Genomic DNA, 24,791 nt, shown 5'->3' on the forward strand with positions numbered 1-24,791 from the left:
TTTATGTCTTCATCCTTGGGGCACTTTGTATTTTGCTCTTCATTTCAGAAATGATTTTATTTTCCTTTTCCCAATTTCTTTCTTCTTCTTACCTCTCTCTCTCTCACTCTCTCTCTCTTTTTTTTTTTTGGCATATTTACCTATTGTTTGTCCTTTACTAGTCTGAGATCTAAAAATTTCAGATTCCTCACATCTTTCTTATTTATAATAGCTTATTTAACTGCACTTAATTCATTTTGGAATATCGTGTTTTTGTTACTTTATGTTTTTTGGAGAGTGGGTGATGGAGTATTTTTATCAGCTGAAGCATTTTGACTCCTCCTACTTTCATTTTATAGTAGCTTTCTATGGATGTTTGGGTCCTTTTTTTTGGTCCCTAGTTAAATATGCAGGATGTAGAGTTTTCCTGAGCCAAGTGATGATGGGTGGGTAGAGAGGCTTACTTGTTTTTTGTTTGTTTATCCAAGAGTGTTTTCAATTATTGGAACAATGAAAAGCAGTTTCTTTAATAAATGATGCCTTTGGGATGTTGGTTAGTTGGAGTCCTCATTTTTTTTTTTTTTTAAGATTTCCTGAATTTTTGATACTGTTTTGTTTTTAAGGCTTTTAACTTCAATTGCCCTCCCTCCTCCCCCTCCTCTTCCCCCTCCTCCTCCTCCCCCTCCTCCTCCTCCTCCTTCTTCTTCTTCTTCTTCTTCTTCTTCTTCTTCTTCTTCTTCTTCTTCTAGTTCTTCTTCTAGTTCTTCTTCTAGTTCTTCTTCTAGTTCTTCTCCTTCTTCTTCCACAGCCAAACGTTTAAAGCATACCTCTTTCATTGTGTGTCTTTCTTCTCCATAAGATTAATAACTTCTGAACCAGAATTCTTTTGGAATCCCTTTCAACTCTCTAGGAACCAGTGCTATGGTATCCATCAGGTCTTATATCCATTGTCTTTTCTTCTAGGAGAGATCACAAATTGCTATTGTGTTTTGCAGTGGGTACTTGACCTCCAGGAGCTGGCTTTGATGGATTCAGTTGTCAATTTCCCCACTTATATGTAAATTGAAGTTTGTTGTAGTCTTCGTTTTCTAGTTATGCTGTAAAGTATGGGCTATAAGTATTTTTATTTGGTTTCCTTGTTGATCTGAAAGCTTTTGTAAGATACTTGAAGAAATTCAGATTTTGCTACTATTATCTTACAAAAACTGGAAAGTCATACTCTGACCACTTTAACAAATGTTTTAGTGCCTCTTCCACATAAGCTCCAAGTTAAATACTGAGGCCAAAAATATAAATACAAAGTAATCCTTGTACTTCTTTAACATTTCTAAGAATGACATAGAATACATTTAAAATACTATTTCATTCAGTACCTATGAGGTATGTAGATATTTCTCCTATTTTACAGATGATGATGCTGAGGCTAAGAGGTTAACAGCAACTCTTTAGCATAAGTAGTTATTGATAGTAAGAATCAGACCTAAGATTCAGACTGAATCTACTAAATACTCCCTGCTCCATCAAAATGGCCACATATATTTCACTTCATTCAGTATTCACTAAACATTTATTGAGTGTCTTAGAAGGTACTGAGCTGTATACCAGGTGCTGGTGATTCAGCAGTGAACAAAATAGATGACAAAAGTCCCTGTGCTTACAGAGTTTACATTCTAGCAATAATTTTCTCTCCTATCCCAACCTGTGAATGTATCTCTTGTCTTCACTTCTGAAATGCTTTATTTGGTTTTGTAAAAATACTATTAGTCAAAGTCATTTGTAGCACCTAATTATGTATATCATTCAACATAATTGTGATTTTAATAATGCCACATTAACCAGTTTCTTATAATCCAGTTGCTTAATATTTTGCTTAAATACTAATAAACTAAAAAAAGGAAAAGTATAGAGGGCGAGTGAAAATTGTGTACTCCTGGTATTTCTACAGTAAAACATGGTGTATTAAAGAGATTGCTGATTTTATTTTTTAACTGTATATTATTTGGTGTCTGTTGAGTTTGTTATGTCAAGGTTTGAAGTAGAGATCTCATCTTCCCAATTTAAGATACTTAGGAAGTTATTAATTTTATACCACATAATTTAAGATGTTTTAAATTCCACATTAAGCACTTCTTAATGTCTTAGTTTTCACGTATTTGCATAAGAGGTGAAGGATTTTATAACCTGCTTCCAAATAATAGAATCCCAATTAGAATTCTCTTAGTACTTCATTAAGAAAATATACAGTACTTTTGTAATTGTTCAATTTCTCATTATACCTTGTTAATTTTGGCAAATAAATGCTATTTTAAATTCCCATATTGAATAATATAAAATAGGATAATCTGTACTTAGTCAATTTTAATACAGATTTTTGAGCAACAAAGTGGTTGATTGGCACCCTCTGTTGGTCATTTTATTTACCTACAGGCAGAAATTAAGTAATAAAGCAAAATTAAAAGTTTGTCTTTAATATTTTTATCTCTGTCTTTTAAATTAGCATTTACAAGTCTCACCAAAATAAGACTCTAAACTGGGTTCATAAGAATAAGGTACACTATTATTTAGCTGTGCCTCTGTTTGGATAATTTTGTGGTTATTTGCTTTTTCCTCAGGCTGGCTCTCTAATTGTAGCATTTAGAATTGGCATTAACATTGCAGATTTTCAAACAAGTATTTATTTAACTGTAGCAAACTATTAGCTACAGTAGCACATTATTAAACAGAGAATGTTTAACAATTTTATTGTCAATTTGGATTAATTAGAAAAACATCACATTTTAGCACCCTAAATAACAGTTTGAAGAGTTATTTGAATTGAAAATAATTCAGGCTTCAGCAAAATGAGGCTGAATTAGTTCAGTGTGTCTCTCATTTTTTAAACAGACTTAATTATTCTGTAAGATTATATGATTAAATGGATTTATATTATAGTTTGATAATATTTGTGTATAATAACTTCATTGGCCGGCCCTGGAAGTGCCTATGCAAGTAAATTATAATTACAGGGAAGAAAGCTGTACTCTGCCATGTGGTTGAATCGTTTGGGGGAATTTTTTTTTTTTTTGTACTAAATTTTCAGCAAGTTTGCTTTTGGTTGTTCTTATATTTCAGAATTTCACTTACCTGCCAAAGCCTCTCGTTTAATCCAATTTAGTAATACCTAATGGATCTCAAATTTAGCATAATCTATGACCTATTCCATAATACTCGAGTTACTCACCATATTAGAGTTTTCTTGTATTTCTTCACTGAAATAAGTATTTTAGGAATTTATATTATGCATTGATCATATAGGAGGTGTTTTTAGAAATATTACTTACAAATGCCAGCCAACTATATATATATATATATATATATGTATATATATATATATATATATATATATATATATATATATATATATATATATACTGTATTTCTTATACCAAATCGAGGAAATTGAGATTTGTGTTTGATTTCTAGTGTGCCTTATAGTAGGCTATTCAGTTGAAGTTTTCACTCTGTGATGAACTAATAAGCAAGCTAATATTCTCCAACATGACAAACTAGAGTAAAAAATATTGAACTTGACTCTTTTAAAATTTATGATTCATTGAAACATTAAATAATCAATGAGTACTTTTATTTTTTACTTAGTGAATTCCCTGTTTTAACTTAAATACTAATGTGACCACAAAGTAATTAGATAGGTCCTGAGAAATTTATGGCTTTAAGTCTACTACATTACTTTAGTTATACATCACATGTAGTTCTATAAATACTATATACATGTCTTATGTAAGTTTATCAACTTAAGTACATCAGTATATTATTTCAGCTCATATGGAATATATTTTACATAAAATGTTGATGTGCTTAATCCAGTAAGAGAGTAAGAGAAGTAGACTGATATATTATCTTCAAATTCTAATATATATTAAAGAATATCTATGCAATCTTTTTAACATGCCTATTGAAATGCAATGAGATGGTGTCATACTCTTCTGAAAATTAGTTACACTTCAGAATCCCACCCAATCTTTCTCCAAAAGCTCTCTTAGAATCAAAGGGTATTCAGATGAAAAGTTTTTATCTTATCACATTATTTGAAGTACCTAATTAAATTAACCAGTAGTTAATTAGCTAACGAAATTAAGTGGAGACCCCCCTCCCCCAAAAAGTACAAAGCAGAATACTCTGGGAAATAGTGTTCCAGAAACGCAATGTTAATTTCTAAATGTGGGATATTAAGAAATAAGATATTGGAAAAATATTCAAGGGTGGTATTGATTTGATTTACCAGGAGCTAACTATTTTGAATTTCTTTTTATGGTAATAGTATATTCCAAAGTCAGATCTGGGAGTGTCTTATATACCAAGAATTTTATTAATCTATCATCATGACAGTTTTACTCCATATTTTATTCTCTCTGCAGAGCCACTCCCTTTCTTTAGTGCCTGAGTTCATTTATTGTTTCAGTATATAGTTTTTTTGAGTTTCAAAGAATGATATATGATATTACTGCATATAAATATATAGCAGAGAATACATTTTTTGATATTTGTCAGGCTTTTCTAAGGATGAAATACTCCTGAGCCGCAAGTTCATGGTTGAGAAGCTCTTTAGCTTTTTCAGGTAACTATAATCTGGTAAGCTAGAAATGTAGTTTATGAAGTGGTGATCCAAGGTATTCCTGGGACCTGGACAAATATGGCACATCTTGCTTATAAATAAGTGTTAATAGAAGGTTTTCATTGTAGGGTAAGCCAGTATATAATCATCAGGGAATGTAAAGCTTATATGAAAAATGGAAGAGAGTACCTCTATATATTTCTCTTAAAGGCAGCTAGCTGTTGACTAAACATCGTGAAGTTTGAGTGAAGTAGTTTATGTTAACTGGAGGTCATTATTATGCATGGATATGTGTCTGTTTTTAATATTTAGGCATTTGTGAAAGGTTGTTAAAACATTGCTTATTAGAAGAGATCTTTTTTTCATTAGGTTTTTTTCCTTTTGACAGTGATGTCAATTTTGAAAGTAAAGAACGAGCAGCCTGTAAAGGAAAGATCGCCATGTCAGGTACGCTATAGATGGATTATTTTTTATATTGCTGAATAAATTCTATTAAGTACCTTCTTAGAATTGGTGGCGCTTTAATTCCCCGTGTCCATTCTTTCCCTTCATTTTATTTTGCATATCTCTATATTTGTTCTAAAACACTGTTTTCATCATTATGCTGTACATTAATGTGAGATTTTACAGTTTGAGAAAGCTGTTTCGTATGTATTATATATATTATGTAGCTTTCTCTTCAGTGCAGTTTTGTGAAAAGGTAAGATAGTTCTCTTTTTCTAGACTCAGAGGTTAAATGACTTCTTGTAAGTGGTTGAGCTGGGCTACAAACGCAAATCTTTGACTTTCCATTCGTTTTCTGCTCAGAAGTTTCAATAACATTTCTAATGTTTGTCCAGGCTAGCAGTTCCATGAGGGTTGGAAATATGTTTGTTTTGTTCATCATTGTATACCCTGAAGCCAACACAGTGCTGACACATAGTAATTGCTCATTGGATATTGATTGAATAGATGACTGCTTCTTGTTTTCCATAGGATAAAAACCAAACTTTCCCCCCCAAGAGTTTTCCATTCTGACCTAACTATTTTTCTAGCCATATCTTCTACTCCTGTTCATAAACTGTCTGCTTAGCCAGACATTTCTTTCCCTGTTTTGTCAATACACTGCCTGCTTCTGACACCCAATTAGCTCTTGAAATAACTATATTATCTTCAGGATCTGTTTGCTCATCTATAAAGCCTTCCCTGTTATCATTCCAGCTGGAAAGGATGTTTTCTTTCTTTGAATTCCTAATGCAGATAGGAGACCCTTTACCACTAGATGGCACTTATGCTGTGCTGTCTCAGTTTCTCCAAAGTGCTAAGGAAACTAGACAGTGGCTTGGAGATGCCACAGATTGAAGTGAACACAGGCTGACTCGTGTACACTAGTTAGATAATGTACCTTTTACAAATATTATCTCATCAGTACATTTGGGGAACAACAGCCCTTAAGTCATAACTAGCTTGTTTCATTGGCCTTGTTCTCTCAGCTCCGGGGAACATGCTGCTGCATTTCAGGCTCTCTTGCCCAAGGAACTGTTTTTAGAAATGTCTTTATGGATAAACCAAATCTCATGCAGGAAGGATAGATCTGAATTTTACAGGATATAATTGTCCTAAATCATAGGAATTGCCCTCAGCAAAAAATTCTTCAGAAAAGTAAATGAACTATACAAAATCTGTTGCTTGTTTTATAGTTATTTATATTCATGTTTTCATCTTTCCAATTATAAGACTGGGATAAAACATGTCTTATTCGTCCTTATATGCTTTTGATGCCAAACACAGTACTTTTACGTAGTAGTTGTACACTATGTTCAATACATTTCAATGTGAATAAATAAAATATTTGAAATCTTTAAGGGAGATTTTCTAAAAATACTTAAACATAATCCTCCATTTGTTTCTGATTTAGTGCCACTAAGTACACAAGTGAGATGTGTTAAATTGTTGTTGAAGACTAAAATGACATGATAGAATTAACATCTATTGACATTTGCTACAGCAATTCATGATATTAACATTTACTGCACATTTAGAAGAGTACTAAAGTAAAAGCAATTAAAAAAAGAGAAAAAAACTCTTTTCCTGACCACAAATACTCAAGTGTAGAAATTAAACTTGTTTCTGCATGTTTTCCTTCTTTCCAAAAGATAATTTTAAATTAACTTAAGGCGAACCTCAGAAAATGGGATGTATATGTAATTTCTCTTCATCTTTCTTCTACTTAATTATATCTTGTCTGTGTATTTGTAAAAAATAAAAACAAAGAAGATTAAAAACTAATTCACCATTATAAATCCATTTTCTTTTGAAATTGGGAAGGCTTTTGTTTTGATCAAATGAGTATTTGCAACAAATCTTCCTAATGTTCTGAGATTACATTGATTACCAGGTGGTACCTGGGTTTTCCATTTCCAGCTTCACCACTCATGGCCAGATCCTTATAAAAATAAAAAGATAATTCAGGTATATCCTGATCATTCTTACTAAATATCAAATAATTGCATTGTGGCAATTGTCTCAGCTTATTCATTGATTACTAATTCAATATCTAAAGCCAAATCAGTTCATAAAGTGCCTCAGTTTTTACTTTTGAAAATGATAGACTTTCAGGAGTTGACAGCATCAAGTTAGCCATTGTATTATGTATGTCCCTTTCTGTTTATCATAAAAGTGTCAGTAAAGACATAAAAAGAGACAAAGGTAAGAGCACTGTCAGCTAAAACTGAGTCAACCATTTGCAAGAATCTGGAAGGAATTTCTACTATTTGATGCTGAATTAAAAATCATAGTTGGTGGGTTACACATCCTTTGTCATCTGAACAGTACCTGACCACCTGGGAAATAGATAAGAAATGTGTGCTTTCTCTTGAGGATTTGACGTAGCTAGGCATGGGAAAAGGCAAGACTGACCCATAGGGTATTGGTGTTTAGCAGAGGAAGTTAGGGTTCATGTGCCTCCCAAGATAGTATAAATAGTTAATACCACCCTAATAGGACAAGAACAGCTGTGAACAAGAACAGTTGTGAAATGAAATGAGTCAGCAACTGTGGTCATGCAAGAAGCAGGCTCTTTGACAGTGTATCAGCCAAGTCATAATTATAAAACAATAAAGGCAATCCCATTAAAATCAAGGACAAAGTAAAAATGTCTCTTATATCGATATAATTTTGACACAATTTAAGCAATTGTAAGTAAAATAGCAAGAATGAAAGATGAAACTACTGAAAAGAAATAGAGAAACTGAATACTATTTTAAAATAATAGATTGCAGACCTAGAAATTCTAAGAAAATTTACCGAAACACTATTTGAACTAATAAAAGAAGTCAGTAGAAGTGGCTAGATTCAAGGTAAACATACAAAAAGTCGTAAGCTGCTCTCAAAACCAACAATATCTAGGTAGAAAATATGGCAAAAAGATCTCTTTTAGAAAACAAAAAACAAAAAACAAAAATATTAAATAGCCCAAGAATAACCTTAATAACAATGTGAGGGTAACTGTATTGTGCTACTGTATATATTGACAGAATATTATAAGGTTATCAGTTCTCAAATTAATTTGGATAATAGAATTCTAATAAAACATTTTAGAGGGGGACTTTGGACAATATATTTCTAAAATTTCACATAAATTAGCAATTGAGAATAAGACATTTTGGAAGGATATATTTCTAGCAAATGGTAACATATACTGTAAAGATTCAGTAGTTATAATAGTATGGTATTGCTATTAGGATAGACAGTAACTGTTAAATGATTCAATTAGTTCTGTAAAGCATATAGCCAAAGGACAAATACTTGCTCAGAATGGCATATATAATAAAGATCCGTTGAATCATTAAATCAGTGAGGAAGGGAAGGCCTATTAGATAAATAAATGGAACTGAAACAGTTATTTTTATAAGAAGAATATTTATGTTTTTACCTCATATACATAGATTAAATAATTCTCACATAGATTAAATAATTAACTTTCAAAAGTACAAAGCATAAACAGTATGTTAAAAAAAAGAAAAGTGGGTCATGAACCGGCTGATAAATGTATTAACATTTTTCTTGTTAATTAAGAAAATGCAAATCTAAACAAATCTTGTCAATTGGCTATTAAATTAGTAAATATTTTTTTAAATTATGGTTAGATGAGATGTATATAAAGTGTTTAGCTGGGCACATGGAGAGAGCCCAATAAGTAATTTTTTTTTTATCAAAACTGCTAAGGCAGCTGTGGCAAGAGCACTCATACAGACATACCTGGTTGGATAGGGTAAGGATGAAGGAGTATTATAAAGCTTTTCTAGAAAGGAAATTGGAAATAGGCATTAAGAACCTTAAAAAGGATTCTAAACAAATGAAACTGTAGACAAAGGATCATAGGACTTAAAGTGAAACACAACATATATGTAGCCAAGCAGTTTATGTTTATAAAGATTTGTAAAACATACATCTTTTTTTTTAAAGATTTTATTTATTTATTTGACAGAGAGAGAGACAGCCAGCGAGAGAGGGAACACAAGCAGGGGGAGTGGGAGAGGAAGAAGCAGGCTCCCAGCAGAGGAACCTGATGTGGGGCCCGATCCCAGAACGCTGGGATCACGCCCTGAGCCGAAGGCAGACGCTTAACGACTGAGCCACCCAGGCGCCCCTAATTCATACATCTTAATCTACTTGGTAGAACTTTGATTCTCTTTGAAAATATATAGATACCATTAGAATGTCAGAGGAAAATTGTTAATCTAGTATTAAAAGTAAAGGGAAGAATGGAGGAAACTAGGCAGGAAATATTTTGACTGTGTCAAAGGTCTAGATTAACATCTGGAATAAGGATCATTAACACAAATTTAAGGTTTGAAGAATGTGTGAATGAGAGAAAATACATTTTGATCACTTTTAGAACATATGTCCTTTTCTTGGTCTTGAAGAAGGAATGCATAACTCTTTTTAGTTTTATTTAAGGAACATGCCATAGTTTGTAACATGAATATACAAAGATCTGCAAATTCTTTCATAGACAAGTTAAATCTCCTTAATGGAAAGAGTTTGGATCTGTTTGTCACGAACGATGATCTTTCGCTTAATTTTTTTCATCTTTAAAGTTTGCATAGTGGAAGTCCTGACATCCTTTCTACCTACTATTTTATGATTTTGAAATGTATTTAACTACGTTTGTTGCTACTGCTTACCCAAAATAGAAATTCAACTATTTCATCTATTTCAAAAACATAAATCACAAAATGAAAATGTTATGGCATAAGCTTATTACAGACCTTACTTAATAATTTCTTGAGTAATAGTTGGTAGGCTTTTTAGTAAATTATTTAAATAACTATAACAGATTTTATATTCCTAGTCTAAGCTATTTTTGAGAAAATATTGCCTGTGTTAAAATATTTAAATAATAAATTTTATGTTGGCTTTAATGGTCAGACTCCATTATGGAATTCAGAGGTTCATTTCACTCTAAGAAATTAAATTTATTAAGATTATTACTTGTCATGTCTTTTTCCCCTCCTTCATAGATATTCGAATACCACTTATGTGGAAAGACTCCGATCACTTCAGCAATAAGGAACGTATGTACAATTTTCATTTATATTTGAAATGTTTTCTTTAGGGTATAGTAATTTGTGATTATTGGGAGAAAAAGCTGCTTCCACACTGAAATAAATTGATGTCATTTGGCAGAATAAGTAGTATCTTGCTGAACTGTGTTTTTCCTATTTTTAGTACAAATATGTTGTAATTGATTGATACTAATTAAGATAATGCCTATCTAATGTACTTTTAGTTGTTGATTGGAAACTATGAAAAGACTGTAACAGGTTGTGGGGAAGGGAAGTGTACAACAAAAGAAAATGTTTAAGGAATAAAGGTAAAGGCAGGATTTTTTTTTTTTTTTTAAGATTTTATTTATTTATTGGACAGAGAGAGACACAGCGAAAGAGGGAACACCAGCAGGGGGAGTGGAAGAGGGAGAAGCAGGCTTCCCGCTGAGCAGGGAGCCCAATGCGATGCGGGGCTCAATCCCAGCACCCTGGGATCATGACCTGAGCCAAAGGTAGATGCTTAACAACTGAGCCACCCAGGCGCCCAAGGCAGGATTTCTTTTTGACCAGAATCTGGGAGATCTTTTCTCTCTTGTTTTGTTACTTCAGATTATTTAACAGGATGTAAGAGGGAAAATTTTTTTAGCTTGATCTGATTTTTTTTCCCCTTCAGCATTTTATGGCTTTATATAGTGTTCACAAATCCATGTATTGCTAGGTCATAGAAATTAACCTCAAATGATTTCTAGCTGTTAGAGGCAAAGCGGAAAAGATATGATAATCCTTTATCTTTCTTGTCTATTGTGATAGCTTTGTTCCTCTTAGTTTAAAAACTGAATCATATTGAGCATAATTAGTTTTATATGAAGAATCCAAAATCAAGTTAGTATATTTGTTATTCAATTAGGAAATATAATTTACTTTACAAAGGAATACATGTGAGGATTAAGCATATCTTTCTGATTACTATAGAGAATAAGTTTTTCTGAAGAGGTACATTTTCTCAATAATGAGGTTTTAGCCCTTTAATCACCCAATACTTTTAAAAGACATCACCAAATTAAAAGACTCAGCAGCTATGTTTTTTGTGTTTGCATGTCTACTGTTTATTGTTTTTGTGGTTTCCTTGCTTGCTGTCAGTTTGGTGGAAAATGTTTTTCTGTTGTTAACATGCCTGTCCCTAACCTCTTACAATAGAAAACTTCTTCTTATATAGACTTCGAAACCAAAATGACAGAGGTAATAGTATATATACAGTAATAAATTGGCTATTAATGAAAGACTAAAGAGTTTTCTAGGAATAAAATTTATGAATGTGGTGCTTACTTTAGGGTGCTGAGAGGCCTGTATTTTCAGCTTTATCTTTTGATAATCCTTGGTTTAATTACTTTGTTCTGGTTGGGAAAGGTGTTAACATATGCTGACAGAGCAGTCCCTATAAAAAGCTAACAATTACAGTGTAACATATATGAAAGTAAGAATCTGTTAACAAATATTTGAACTAATTTGTCATTTTCAAGTAGATTTTAACATGATACAGGCATGATTCATCTCATGGAGCACTTTTTTCCCCTAGGATCACAACGGTATGCCATTTTCTGTTTATTCAAAATGGGAGCTGAAGTTTTTGATACTGACATGGTGATTGTGGATAAAACAATCACAGATCTATGTTTTGAAAATGTAACTATATTGTAAGTATGTTTAAATCTTCAAAGACTGAGAACAATTTAAAATTCTACCTTTAAAGGAAGGCAAAATTATTGGGTTTTGGGTTATTTTTGAAGCATTAAGATTTTTAAATGTTTAAATTGATTTTCAAAATTACTTTATTCAGAAGAAGCCCATTTTTGCATTTGAAATTTTTCTATGTAAAATAAAGTGGAGATCATGTAATGTTAGTAGTAAATATTTGATTCATTTGATATGATAAATTTTTATTAATTTTTATAAACATGTATAATTTCATTATTAACCAAACTATGAATACAATGGAATCTCATTATAACATTATTTTATATAGAGTGAGTTTGGGCATAAAACAGGTTGTTACATCTCATATAGGATATTTAGTTACAGAAATGCTATAATAGTTACAACAACTTTATTTATAAGATAGTCCTGAAATATGTACCATAGGGAAAGCTCTTTGGTAAAATTTCGAGATATTCTTTTTCTTATAGTGTACTTCTTTCATGTACTCCAAAACAATAAAAAATTGGGTGATCCTTAGGGCTGTTTTTATTGCCCCTGCTCTTTTATAGGCTCATTTTATTGTAGTCATAATACAGAACCAGAAGGAACTCCTCAGGTAGCCATAGAAATCATTTTTAACTAACATAAGTTTTTCCTGGCCTCTTTCAGAGGTTCTATTGGCCTATATCAGTGTGTGATTTGTATTTCTTTCAGGGTTTCAAAAACACTGTCTTTGTATCTAAATATTAATAGCTACTTAACTATTAAAATAAAATTGAGTGTACATGGTTTTTGCCATCTTCAGCTATGGAACTAAAGAGTTGAGATTGGAGAGTAGTTTTGCCACTCACATAACATTAGAAAAACTATTGCAAACCATGTTTTGTGGCTTCTGTCCAGTATCCCATAAATAATTGTGTAGCACGGAAAAATAAAATGCATTGTTCTGAGTTATTAGCTGTTGTGCAGGCCTTCTTACAAACTACTGAACCAAAGGAATTTATTTAGGGTCCTCAAAATATCACCAAATGCTTACAAAATTAAGACTACAAGAATAATTTTCCTGGGTTATCTAACTACCTTCATTTCAGTAATCAACTTTTGCTAGTGCATTTTTTTCTACCAAAACTGTCCTGTTAATGGGCTCTTTTCTTCCATCACTTTGCTCTTGTTTGTTTTTACCACAAAGACAAAATAGTAATTTTTTTCATTGAGAGAACAATGCAAGCTACTTGGGAAGACACCACATGATTTATAATTTTTTAAAAATTCTGTAAATATTTTAAATTGTTCCCCAAGTAACTGCTGACAAATGTTCTAAATGTTGTTTAAAAATGTGCTTTTGTTATGATTGTTTTTAATAAGTATCCAATATTTATGAATCTCTGGGTTTTCTCTAAATATTGACATTTGTTAGTCATTACCAAGAATACTGTATGTTTAAAGGTTGCCAAGTAAACTATAAAAATATCTGGGAGTTATTCGTTGGATGTATCCAAAGTATAGATTGCCCATTTAAAATCTCTGAGACTGATGGATCTTCCATCTAAGGCAACATCTGCTGATGGACCTCTCTTGTGGTTTTAAGTAAATTTTATTGTTAGTAACACCACCACAATCTTTTACGGTGAAGGTAGTTTGTTGTGTCCGAAAAGGGGCAAAGCCAAACTTAGCATTTGCTAAAAGTGCAGAACTTTTGCATATGGGTGGTATCGAGTACCTTTTAGAAGATCGAAGATTGGTAGGATATGGAAGGGAAGAATGAAGGGGGGGGGGTAAACAGAAGGGGGAATGAACCATGAGAGACTGTGGACTCTGGGAAACAAACTGAGGGCTTCAGAGGGGAGAAGGGTGGGGGATTGGGATAGGCTGGTGATGGGTATTAAGGAGGGCACATATGGCATGGTGCACTGGGTGTTACATGCAAATAATGAATCATGGAACATTGCATCAAAAACTGGGGATGTACTGTATGGTGACTAATATAACAAAATAAAAATTATTAAAAAAAAAAAAAAGAATATAGAGGTTACCATGCCATCACTCTCCCTCAAGGAGTTCCTGCCTTGCAGTATATAGCTCTTTGTATTGTTTCTTGCTTGTGGGTTTGTTTTCCCCTAGATAACCAAACAGTGCAATGTTATTTTAGAGCTATTAGGTACAAAGATGGGGTGGGGAGGATATAGTGGTGATTGGACTGTGACTCTTTATGAAAAAGAAATGAACACTAGAGTTTTCAGCAGAAGAAAACTGCTGTTTTCTTTCCTTCTTTGGTTTTTAAGTCTTTTCCTTTTGGAGGAATAGTTATTTCAGGAAATCACACATATTATGTAAATACCTTACAAATAAGTATAACTGAAGACGTGACAACAGGAAAATGGCATTGGCAACAAGATGACCAGGGCATATTATCCGAGTTCTTTAGGACTGTGCCTACGTGTATTGATCGCATTGTGTTCACACGGCTCTACTTTAGAAGCTGGTAGCCCTGGAAGTTGCAGTGACTGTCTCAGGTCATTTAGATACTAAAACACAGGGAGATTCTGTCTCATTAACATATATTAACATAACATATATTAACATAAACCTGTTTCAAATTGAAACATCAAAGGATGTTCCAGTTTTATTTTCTACTGAGTTAAGTTTCTAACATTATGAATGCTCTCGATTTTAGTAATGAAGCCGGGCCAGACTTTCAGATAAAGGTGGAGGTATATAGCTGCTGTACAGAAGAATCTTCTATAACCAACACACCAAAAAAACTAGCTAAGAAACTGAAGACATCTATAAGTAAAGCTACAGGGAAGAAAATAAATTTGGTGCTCCAAGAAGATCATGAAACATGCTCGTCCTACAGTTCTGCTATTTTGTAAGTTTTTTAATACAACATTTATAGTGACATAGTATTACTATATATTTGTGACATTTTAAAGTATTGTATTTGGAGTATAAGTTTACATTTTAAATGGGAAAAACATCCTGAAGCAGAAACAAAACTGACATTTACCCAGTCGAGGTATCCTTAATACCTTCCTTTGAAAGTAGGAAGTTGGAGGACAGTGCGTTTTAGTGATTTGGAATTCCAGGACCTACCACAAAGCTGCAATATTTTTCTGGAAAAGGGGCTATCTGTCAAAGTGTTTGCTGCCTGTCAGTCTACTAACTGGATTTCTATATATGTCATGCACTATTCTTACAGATTTTAAAAAATATTTTATCTCTATAACCAAACCTCACTATTGTTATCATGTCTAACAAAATAAAAAATAAGTCCCTAATATCATCTGATATCCAGTCGGTATTCAAATTGCCCCAATTATGAAAATGTCCTCTTGTAATTTGTGCAAATCAGGATCCAAATAAGGTCTACAATGTTGCATTTAAGTGAGTCTTTTAAGTTTGTTTTAATCTTTAATGATTTCCTGTCTACCTTTTTCTTGCCATTGTTGAAGAAATCAGATCTTGTAGAATTTCCCATATTTTAAATTCAGCTAATTGCATCTTTGTCTTTTCAAACATCTTTTTCTATTCCTTGTGTTTCCTACGGTAGTTAGATCTAGAAGACTGATTTGATTCAGGTTCTTTTTTAGGCAGTAATACTTCACATTGATTATGGGTACTTCCTACTGTCTCCCATTAGAGGGCCTTGTCCCACTTACAGTTAGGTTAAAATTGATCAGTGGGTTCAGGTGTTGCCAGCCTAATTCATCCATTATAAAGTTCCCTGTCAATGTTTTATCTCATGGTTTTAGCAGCTATTGCTGAAAATTATTTCATTTGGAATTATAATTTGGCAACTTTCTAAATTTGTCATGCATTTTTTTTTAAACTTTCTCAGAGAAGAACTTTCCTTCATGAACTGTGGAGAGAAATAGGAAAAAAAAATTGATGGAGGAAAGGGAGAAAAAAATGTTAGATTCTTTTATTTACCCAATTGTAGACTAATGAGTTGATATCCTAGCAACCATGGAGGTAATCAATGTTTTCTTTTATTGGAACTCTTGAATCTTTGTATATGTTTGTGTTTCATTCTATTACAGTTACTATTCTCTTTGAAGCCAAGGTGTCCCATCTTTGATCAGGGGGAAACTTTTCAGCTGATTCCTGCAGTTTTTGACATAACCTAATCTCTTGATAGCGTCTTTGCTCTTGACACAAGATGTTCCACGTTCATCTTGTATTTTTCTGCCCAGACTTGGAGTCACTATTTCTTCAAGGAGCCCTGGTTTCTTTCAGACACTTTCTTTAAACATTGTATTTGTTACTTCACAAATAGTTTTATGTTTATGTTTCTTGGGAAAACTGTTGATCAGTCTACATTCTCAGAATTTCTTTGCATGTCCTGGTAGAGTTGGCTCTTCAGCATGTCGATAACTTTACTATGATGACCAAAAGCAAAATATTTCAGGTATATAGACCCTGGAAATGTCAATCATCAAAACATAATTATATAACTCTTTTCATGTCAGATACATTACATATGGACAATATCTTGGCATTGCAGCTTTCAGTCTCTTTTGATTGAGGCCTATGCTAAGAAGTACATTTTACATCATGGCTAAATGTACAACAGCATAAACAGATAGATTTCATGAAGCAATACTTAGCCCTAGCTATTTATAATACAGTGATCAGACTTTTTTATTCTATTTTTAGTTTTTAAAAATGCAGTTTATGAGTCATAAGTTGATGTCATGATCCATTGGATAGGGTTTTTCCCCCCCATTTTCCACTGAAAAATAATCACAGAAGATGTTAAGTATTTCCTCATATAAATATCATTGAAAAATAGGTAAGGGACCATTTTAATTTATTCTTTAGAATTAAGGCCTTCTTAAAACTTTTCTAGATTAAGATATGTCAAGAATTTTCCATTGAGTTCAGTAGTTTTTAAAACTTTTTTAAGCAGCAAAATTTATTTTGCTGTATTCAAACAATGATAGGACCAGTAATGTCCTGGAGAAGTTACATTATTTCCTGGGTCTCAGTTTTCTCATATGAGAGGTAAGGATGCTTAGACACAATCATTTATTTGAAGTCTCCTTAGAGACATTTCTAGGGTTTCATACACCTTAAAGCTCGTAAAAAAAGGGGGAGTGGAGTGGGTCTCAAGCCTCATTTTAAACCTCATTGTTTGGCAGTGAATACTTAATTTTTTATTCTGTCATGTATTATTTGTGTGACCCAGGGCAGGTTAATTTGCATATAACATATTAGCTTCAGGTGTACAACATAATGATTCAATTTTGTTTACACTGAGAAATGATCACTACAATAAGTCTAGTAACTAGTTCATTGTACTAAGTTAAAGATTTTTTTTCTTGTAATGAGAACTTTTAAGACTTACATTCTTAGCAGCTTTCAAATATTTAATACAGTATGATTGGCTATAGTCACCATGTTATAAATTACATCCTCATGACTTATTTTATAACTGGAAGTTTGTACCTCTTGGTTCCCTTCACCTATTTTGCCAGCCCCCCAATATACCTCCCCTCTGACAGGCACCGATCTGTTCTCTATATTTATTAATTTTATTTGTTTGTTTTGTTTTTTAATTCCACTTATAAGGGTAATCATATGGTATTTATCTTTTTCTGTCTGACCTATTTCACTTAGCATAATCTCCTCAAGGTCCATCCATGTTGTTGCAAAAGGCAAAATTTCATTCTTTTTTACGGCTGGCTGGCCATCCATTATATAAATATACCACATCTTCTTTATTCATCCACTGGTGGGTACTTAGATTGTTTCCATATCTTATTATAAATAATGCTACAGTGAACATAGGGATGCATACACCTTTTTGAATTAGTGTTTTCATTTTCTTTGGATAAATTCCAGTAGTGGAATTGTTATATCAAACTAAAAAGCTTTTGCACAGTGAAGGAAATCATCAACAAAATGAACAGGCAGCCTACTGAATGAGACGAGATAGTTTCAAATCATTTATCTGTTAAGGGGTTAATATCCATATACATAAAGAACTCTTAGAACTTAATAGCAAAAAAAAAGAAATCCAATTAGAATATAGGTAGAGGATCTGAATAGACATTATTCCAAAGAAGACATACAGATGGCCAACAGAAACATGAAAAGATGGTCAGCATCAAAAATCATCAGGGAAATGCAAATCAAAACCACAGTAAGATATCACCTCCTACCTGTTAAAATGACTGTTATCAAAAAAATAAGAAATGTTGGTGAGCATGTGGAGAAAGGAGGAACCCTTGTGCACTCTTGGTGGAAATGTAAATTGGTTCAACCACTATGGAAAACAGTATGGAGTTTCCTCAAAAATTAATAATTGAAAAATAATTAAAATATAGTGGGTATTTAATAATTGTAGCTCTTTCCATTATTGTTACTATTTTTACTGTTTGAGACTAGTGCTTTTCCTTAACTTTTTTTCAAACTTATGTAAAGCATTGCAATTTAAAAACAACAAAGGATTATAAAATATAGACAGTTATTTTAAAATTTAAAACCATTGTTTATAATTTCCTAAAAGATAATCTAAGCGATGTTAGAACTTACATTTAACCAATATTCCTCTTTTGAAGCCTGGAGGAATTTTTGAGCATAATATTATTGGTATTAAGTTCTTTTTTTTAGATTTTATTTATTTATTTGAGAGTGAGAGAGAGCACACAAGCAGGGGGTGAGGGAGAGGGCCAGAGGGAGAAGCAGACTCTCCTTTGAGCAGGGAGGCAGACGCAGGGCTCCATCCTAGGACCCTGGGATCATGGCTTGAGCCAAAGGCAGATGCTTCATCGACTGAGCCACCCAGACTCGCTGGTATTAAGTTCTTTTCAATAATGACTAACATATTTGTCTTCAGGTGTTCACTCTATTTAGATTTGTTATTCTTCTTGGTTTACACCTGAATCCAAACACTAATTTTCTTTACGAACATTCCCCATGCAATTTGCATGCCATTTGCTTATTATATACCAATTAAAGTTGGTCAAAGGAAGAGTAAAATCTCTTACATTTTCACTGAATCATGTTCTGCTAATACCTGTATTCTGCTGAGCTTCAGGTATGAATCCAGCATATACTAGGTTAAATTAATAGCCCAGGACTACTCTATTGACCGCTTTAGTACCATGATAGGGGTTTGAGAATAGCACTAGTGATCAGAATGCATAAGGGGACCAGTTTTGTTTCTTTAATAGTGATCTAGTTCAGTGAGAAGATTCCCAATACAGCTTTTAATTTTTAACCAAAATGGGCATAAAAGATCAAATTTGGGCTGTATATATCTTCTCTAGTAATATGGCATGTGACCAAATATAGCTATTCTTTCTGACAAAAGTTCTTTAGACTACCATTTAAAGTAGTCATTTATTTTTTCATAACATTTTTGGACCAGTCTCCCCCCCCCCAAAGTTATAACAATTGGTCTATTTGATTAAAAAAAAAATGTAGCTGATTAAACTGTTGGGAACTCAATATTAGGGTTGGCTAAAAGGAATGAGGGTAATGTTTTAGTAAGAAAATGTTATCCTGACAAGAATGTTTTAAAAGTGAGATCATTGTTGGTTTTGGAACCATTGGCATTGTAATTAGTCATGGTTTAAAAATGAAATAACTTGAAATATCATCATAAAGTATTGTTTGATCCAAAAGAAGACAGTGAACATTTTTGGTAATTTTTAGCATGCTCCCTGATGTGATTCATTTATTCATTTTATTTGTGGAATTTCACTTACTGAAATTCCTTTAGCCAGATTTTCCCAGTGTCTCTAATAGCTGAGTTCACTATTTTATGCTTCTTGAGAACTATTTATTTAGTACATTATTCATCACTGTGTAAATATACATCATTTTAGACAATCATTTCAAGAAAACTGGTAAAATTGAAAGTGATTATTTGACAAAAAGGTATACTATTTTTAAAAAAATAAGCCACTATACTACATTTTAAATTAGATTGAAGTTTTAAAACAAGTATCTTAACACTTCTCCAGAATAAATGGATTATTTATGTTTTGAGGAACAGTGAAGTTACGGTTTTGGTTGTGTGAAAGATGATGCAGAGTTCAAACGAAACTAAGGAGTTCCTCAGCCATTGGGTGTAATTTCTTTATTCATTTAATCATCTTAGAAAGGATTGTTCAGTTATATCATATGGCACACTGGATTCCAAGGTTAATAAGTCATGCTCCCTGAACTCAAAATTCTTGCAGTGGTAAAATACGGTCACTTGTATCTGTTTTAACAGAAAAAGTACCATAATTTTAAACTATTTCTTAATGAAGTATAAAGGTAGTAAATAGAATGTGTTCTCTTTCCAGTACACTACTTGCCTAGTAGAGGCAAGTCAATTATATTCGCTGAACTTCAGTTTCTTCATCTGAAAACAGGGACCAAACTACGTGCCCTGCCTACCTCACATAGTTATTGTGAATCTTTAAAAAGGTATTGCTTGTCAAAATGCCTTAAACTGTATGTATGTGGTATTATAATGCTTTGCCTGTCTCTGATTTTTATGGGAGATTTCCACCGTACTACCGCTTCACCACATTTATTATTTGATTACAAAAATAATCAAATAGAATCTAGAAGAGAAAAAAAACCAGTTATTCGTACTTCATTCTAAGTCAAATACTTTTTATATATTGAACTGATATTTTTTTCAGGTTTTTAAATACCTAGCTTTGGGGGATAGTTTGGTATTTGTAATTATCTACACATTCAGCTTTTTTCTGGAGTTATTACAGAGTCTTCACATAATCATTTTAATGACCATATTATCTCTCAGTTGGCTCTGTCATAGTTTATTTAGCCATTCTTAGGAGTTATCAGTAACTTTCTTCAGGTGTTATTTTCAGATGTGTCATTTATTGGAAATAAAGGCAAATATGCTCCATGTTTATCTGAAAGTAGCTGAGGAAAAGATGTCTTAGTCACAATTATTTCTTAAGGCCAGAGAAACAATTTGAACATATACCTCGCTCGTCACATAATTTTAGCCTGCCACACAAGTTGCTTTCAGAACATGCCACCTGCCCAGTGCACTTGGTGCGAACACACAGCCTATAACCAGCTGCCTCTTGTGCACACTAATAGCAGTATTTTATATCATACTATGTATTGAAATGATGCTATTCCTGAAGTAGAGAATACTCAAATGTTTTTAGTGGTTAGTAAGAATAAATTACAATGCCACTCTGAAAAATGAAAAGTATCTTCATTCTCTTTCTCTCCCTCTCCTAGCCTCCCACCATTTCAGATGTTTGTTGTTGGTTTTTTTTTTTTTTTTGATGGGCTTAAAAAACACATGAATTCTATCCATCTAATACCTGACCTCTCAGTTTTGTGACACCGTCTCCTGTGATCTTGTTCTTTTGCCTATTTCAGTCCTGCACCTTATTATTGTGCCCTAGACCTTATTGTTATGAATAATTGCACACCCTCTACCATCTTTTTTTTTATAATAATATTTTTTATTATATTATGTTAGTCACCATACAGTACATCCCTGGTTTTTGATGTAAAGTTCCATGATTCATTACTTGCGTATAACACCCAGTGCACTATGCAATACATGCCCTCCTTAATACCCATCACTAGCCTATCCCATTCCCCCACCCCCCTCCCCTCTGAAGCCCTCAGTTTGTTTCCCAGAGTCCATAGTCTGTCATGGTTCATTCCCCCTTCTGTTTACCCCCCTCTTTCTTCTTCCCTTTCTTCTCCTACCGATCTTCCTACTTCTTATGTTCCATAAATGAGTGAAACCATATGATAATTGTCTTTCTCTGCTTGACTTATTTCACTTAGCATTATCTCCTCCAGTCCCATCCATGTTGCAGCAAATGTTGAGAAATCATTCTTTTTGATGGCTGAGTAATGTTCCATTGTATATATGGACCACATCTTCTTAAGCCAATCACCCTCTACCATCTTTATAGCGGATATCTCACTCTATCCATCACCTCCCACATTTCCAGCTTGCTCCCTTCAGTACTCTGACTCGAACTTAGCTTAGACTTAATGATTTACCACTTTATTCTTTCCTAACCTTTTTCTCCTTATGTCCTACTTACCTTGGAAAAACTCCAACCTTGGTTAAATCCTCCTTTGAGCTCCTCTGCATCTGCGCTCATGATGAGGAAGATAGATGGGGAAGCTGGAGAAAAACAGTCATAGTGACTGGTCTCCCTTTAGACACATGATCACTAACCTTAAATGAGTTCTCAGCATGACAGCATTCCAACTAAGTTTCCACAGCCTTCCACTTTACTTCTCTTCAGGAAAAGTATTTCACATCATATTGCTGTCTCTTCTGAAGACTCTGATTCTGCCTCCTCTCTCCTCCTTAGTCAAAGCTGAGGACTTTGTTTCAACTATCACTGATATTACTGAAGCAATCAGGAGAGAACTTGCGTATCTTCCATCTGCCAAATCTATCAGCCTGTCTGCATATGTAGCTGTATTTGCTGCTTTCCTTCCTTGGGAACTCTGCCCATCTAAGGCCACCTTCCTGTATGCTGGATCCCATCTTCTCAACTACTCAGAAGTAAGCTCCTGCGCATGTCCCCCGCTCCCCCACATCATCAGTTTTTCTTTTTACTGCATCATTGCTACAAACACAGAAGCATACTGAAATATCTCCCATTTCTACTGCCCCATTTGATAGCTATGCTTTACAGAAAAATTTTCTATATTTCTTACCACCACTTCCTCTCCTCTTACTCTCTCTTGGACCATTTCTGTTAACTTGCCCCATAGGATCCACTTCCCTGGTTTTTCTTCTACCTCTGACAGTTCCTCACCTGCCTCCTTTGTCCGTTGCTCTTCAGCTTGATCTGAAATGATGAACTGTGTCTCATTTTCTCAGTCCTTGGACTTCACTGGACTTTCTAACTTTAATTAAATTTCATGTATATACTGGTAACTCCCAAATTTAATTCTTCCATACTTTTTTTTCCTCCTAACTCCAGATTGATACATCCAGCTGCCTACCCTACAACCCATCTGGATATCTAAAACAATTTTAAACTTGACTCGTCCACAACTAAATTCATACTTCTCATATCTATTCTTCTCTCAGTCAGCCCCACAGCAGTTGAATAACAATCCCATTTTTCTGGTTGCTCAGGCCAAAAGCCTTGGAGTTGTTTTCAGTTTTTTGTTTTTTTTTTCACCATCCATGTCCACATTGGGTCAACTTTAACAGCATATCAAGAATCTTGCCACTTCTCACCAGCTCACCAGCTACCACCCTATTCCAGGCTTGCATCAGCTCTTTTGACCAGCAGTCAAGTCAACTGCAGAAGCTTTCTAGTTGGTGTCATTTTCACTCTTGGCCCCTGTGGTCTGTTCTGTACATGGAAGCCAGAGGGATCATTTAAAATACAAGTCATAAACTAGCACATGCCTCTGCTCAAAACCTACCATTTGTTCCCATCTTACAAGAAAATCCAGTGTCCTTAGTATGGCCCACAATGCACTGCCATGTACAGTGTCTGCCCCCTACTAACCTTTGGGACGTCTGTCCTTCTCCTTCATCATACTCCAGCCACACTGGGCTTGTTTGTCACACACACCTAGCATTTCTCCTCTCTCTCTCTCGCATCACTTCCCTGCTTATTGATAATCAGTGGTTCCTGAAGCTAACACACTGCACTAAAATGCCAGTAGGAAGTCTGATACCCTTTATTCTGAGTGGTAGAAGTTATAATGTGTTCTGTAAAACTGATATGTGAGGGACAAAAGATCATGTTGAGATAATGCTTAACATATTGGCCCTGATCACCAGACAGTTAGTGACTGTTAGTAGGTGCTTTGTATGTAATCATGTTTTCTCTTCCATTGTAACTGCTGTTCTCAATTGCTTTGACTTTTTTCTCCACAGTTTTCTTTAATACTTTCTCAGCTTTTGGGGGGGTCTCATTGTGTAACACTAGGGAAAAGTAAGAGCTTACTATGGAAGGTACTATAGAAACCCAGGATAAGTAAGTAATAGCAGAGAATGGCCCACACTGAGTACGAGGCTTTTAGCTCTTGCAACAGTGGAGATTTGTTGGTGCTTATTGAACTTTTCCAGAAGTCGGTATATGAGTCTGACATTATACCAATTGTATTCAGAATGTAGCTTGAAATTTTAGTCATGCATCACTTTGTTAAAAAAAATTTTGTTGAGTTTTAGAGAAACATAAATTTTCCTATATAAATACTGACAAAAGACATTCGGTATTGAGAGATGTCTCTAGTCTATGGTGGTTGCATATTAAAAACCAAGATAGATCAGACCATCATGCTGTATTTATACAGTAAAGTACTATTTCTTAATAAAACTGGAGAAGAAAACAAACCAACAGGTATTCTCCAAGGGAGTAACGTTCCGTGGAGTAGGCACTGCACACCTACTGCATGTATATATACCTTTTCTTTGTAGTAGAGATTCTTCTACAGATTTAGTACAAGACAAAGAAGGCTTATGAAACATAACACTTGGCACAATTAATAAAAATTCCCATCAGACTTCTCTCTTCTTCTCCAAAGTTTGTCTATATTACTGTCTGTCTGTCTCATTTTAACATGCTTTCTGATGTTTTGAACGTTGAGGTTTTACTAATTTGGAAAATAAATAATAAAATCAAGAAAAAGTCTTGAAATAAAGATTACTAGCACAGAAAATAGAATTATTATTGAATGAAAATTCACTTTTTATCACCACAAAGTACCAGGGTATGAAATTTAGCATCAGAATTTTTAGACATTTTGTCAAGAGTGCTATTTTAACACAAGTAGCCTAAAGGGGATTATGATGAAAAAAATGGAATTAGTAATAAAGAACTTCATTTTCCCATATGATGGGTGAAAACCCCAGATATTTGAAGTTGGTAAACCAGAAGAACATTCATTCTTACTCCCAGGAAGTAAATATGAATAGGATCCCATCATTACCATCTTAATAACTTTCTCCAGTGACTTCCTATTACACTTGGAATCAAATCTACTCT

The 24,791-nt window shown here is 33.6% G+C and overlaps 1 protein-coding gene across 1 annotated transcript in view; it reads left to right on the plus strand.

The window, feature by feature from the left end:
* The window catches only part of RTKN2 (rhotekin 2), a 75,376-nt gene that overhangs the window by 14,626 nt on the left and 35,959 nt on the right, over positions 1 to 24,791 (plus strand). Inside the window, exons 3-6 of the mRNA XM_045783435.2 lie at positions 4,980 to 5,038; positions 10,096 to 10,149; positions 11,699 to 11,816; positions 14,492 to 14,686. Of these exons, the coding sequence (XP_045639391.2) occupies positions 4,980 to 5,038; positions 10,096 to 10,149; positions 11,699 to 11,816; positions 14,492 to 14,686 (426 nt within the window). The remainder of the gene's footprint in view (positions 1 to 4,979; positions 5,039 to 10,095; positions 10,150 to 11,698; positions 11,817 to 14,491; positions 14,687 to 24,791) is intronic.

The sequence above is a fragment of the Ursus americanus genome, chromosome 6, assembly GCF_024610735.1.
Source record: "Ursus americanus isolate L20-20 chromosome 6, mUrsAme1.1.p, whole genome shotgun sequence".
NCBI lineage: Eukaryota > Metazoa > Chordata > Mammalia > Carnivora > Ursidae > Ursus > Ursus americanus.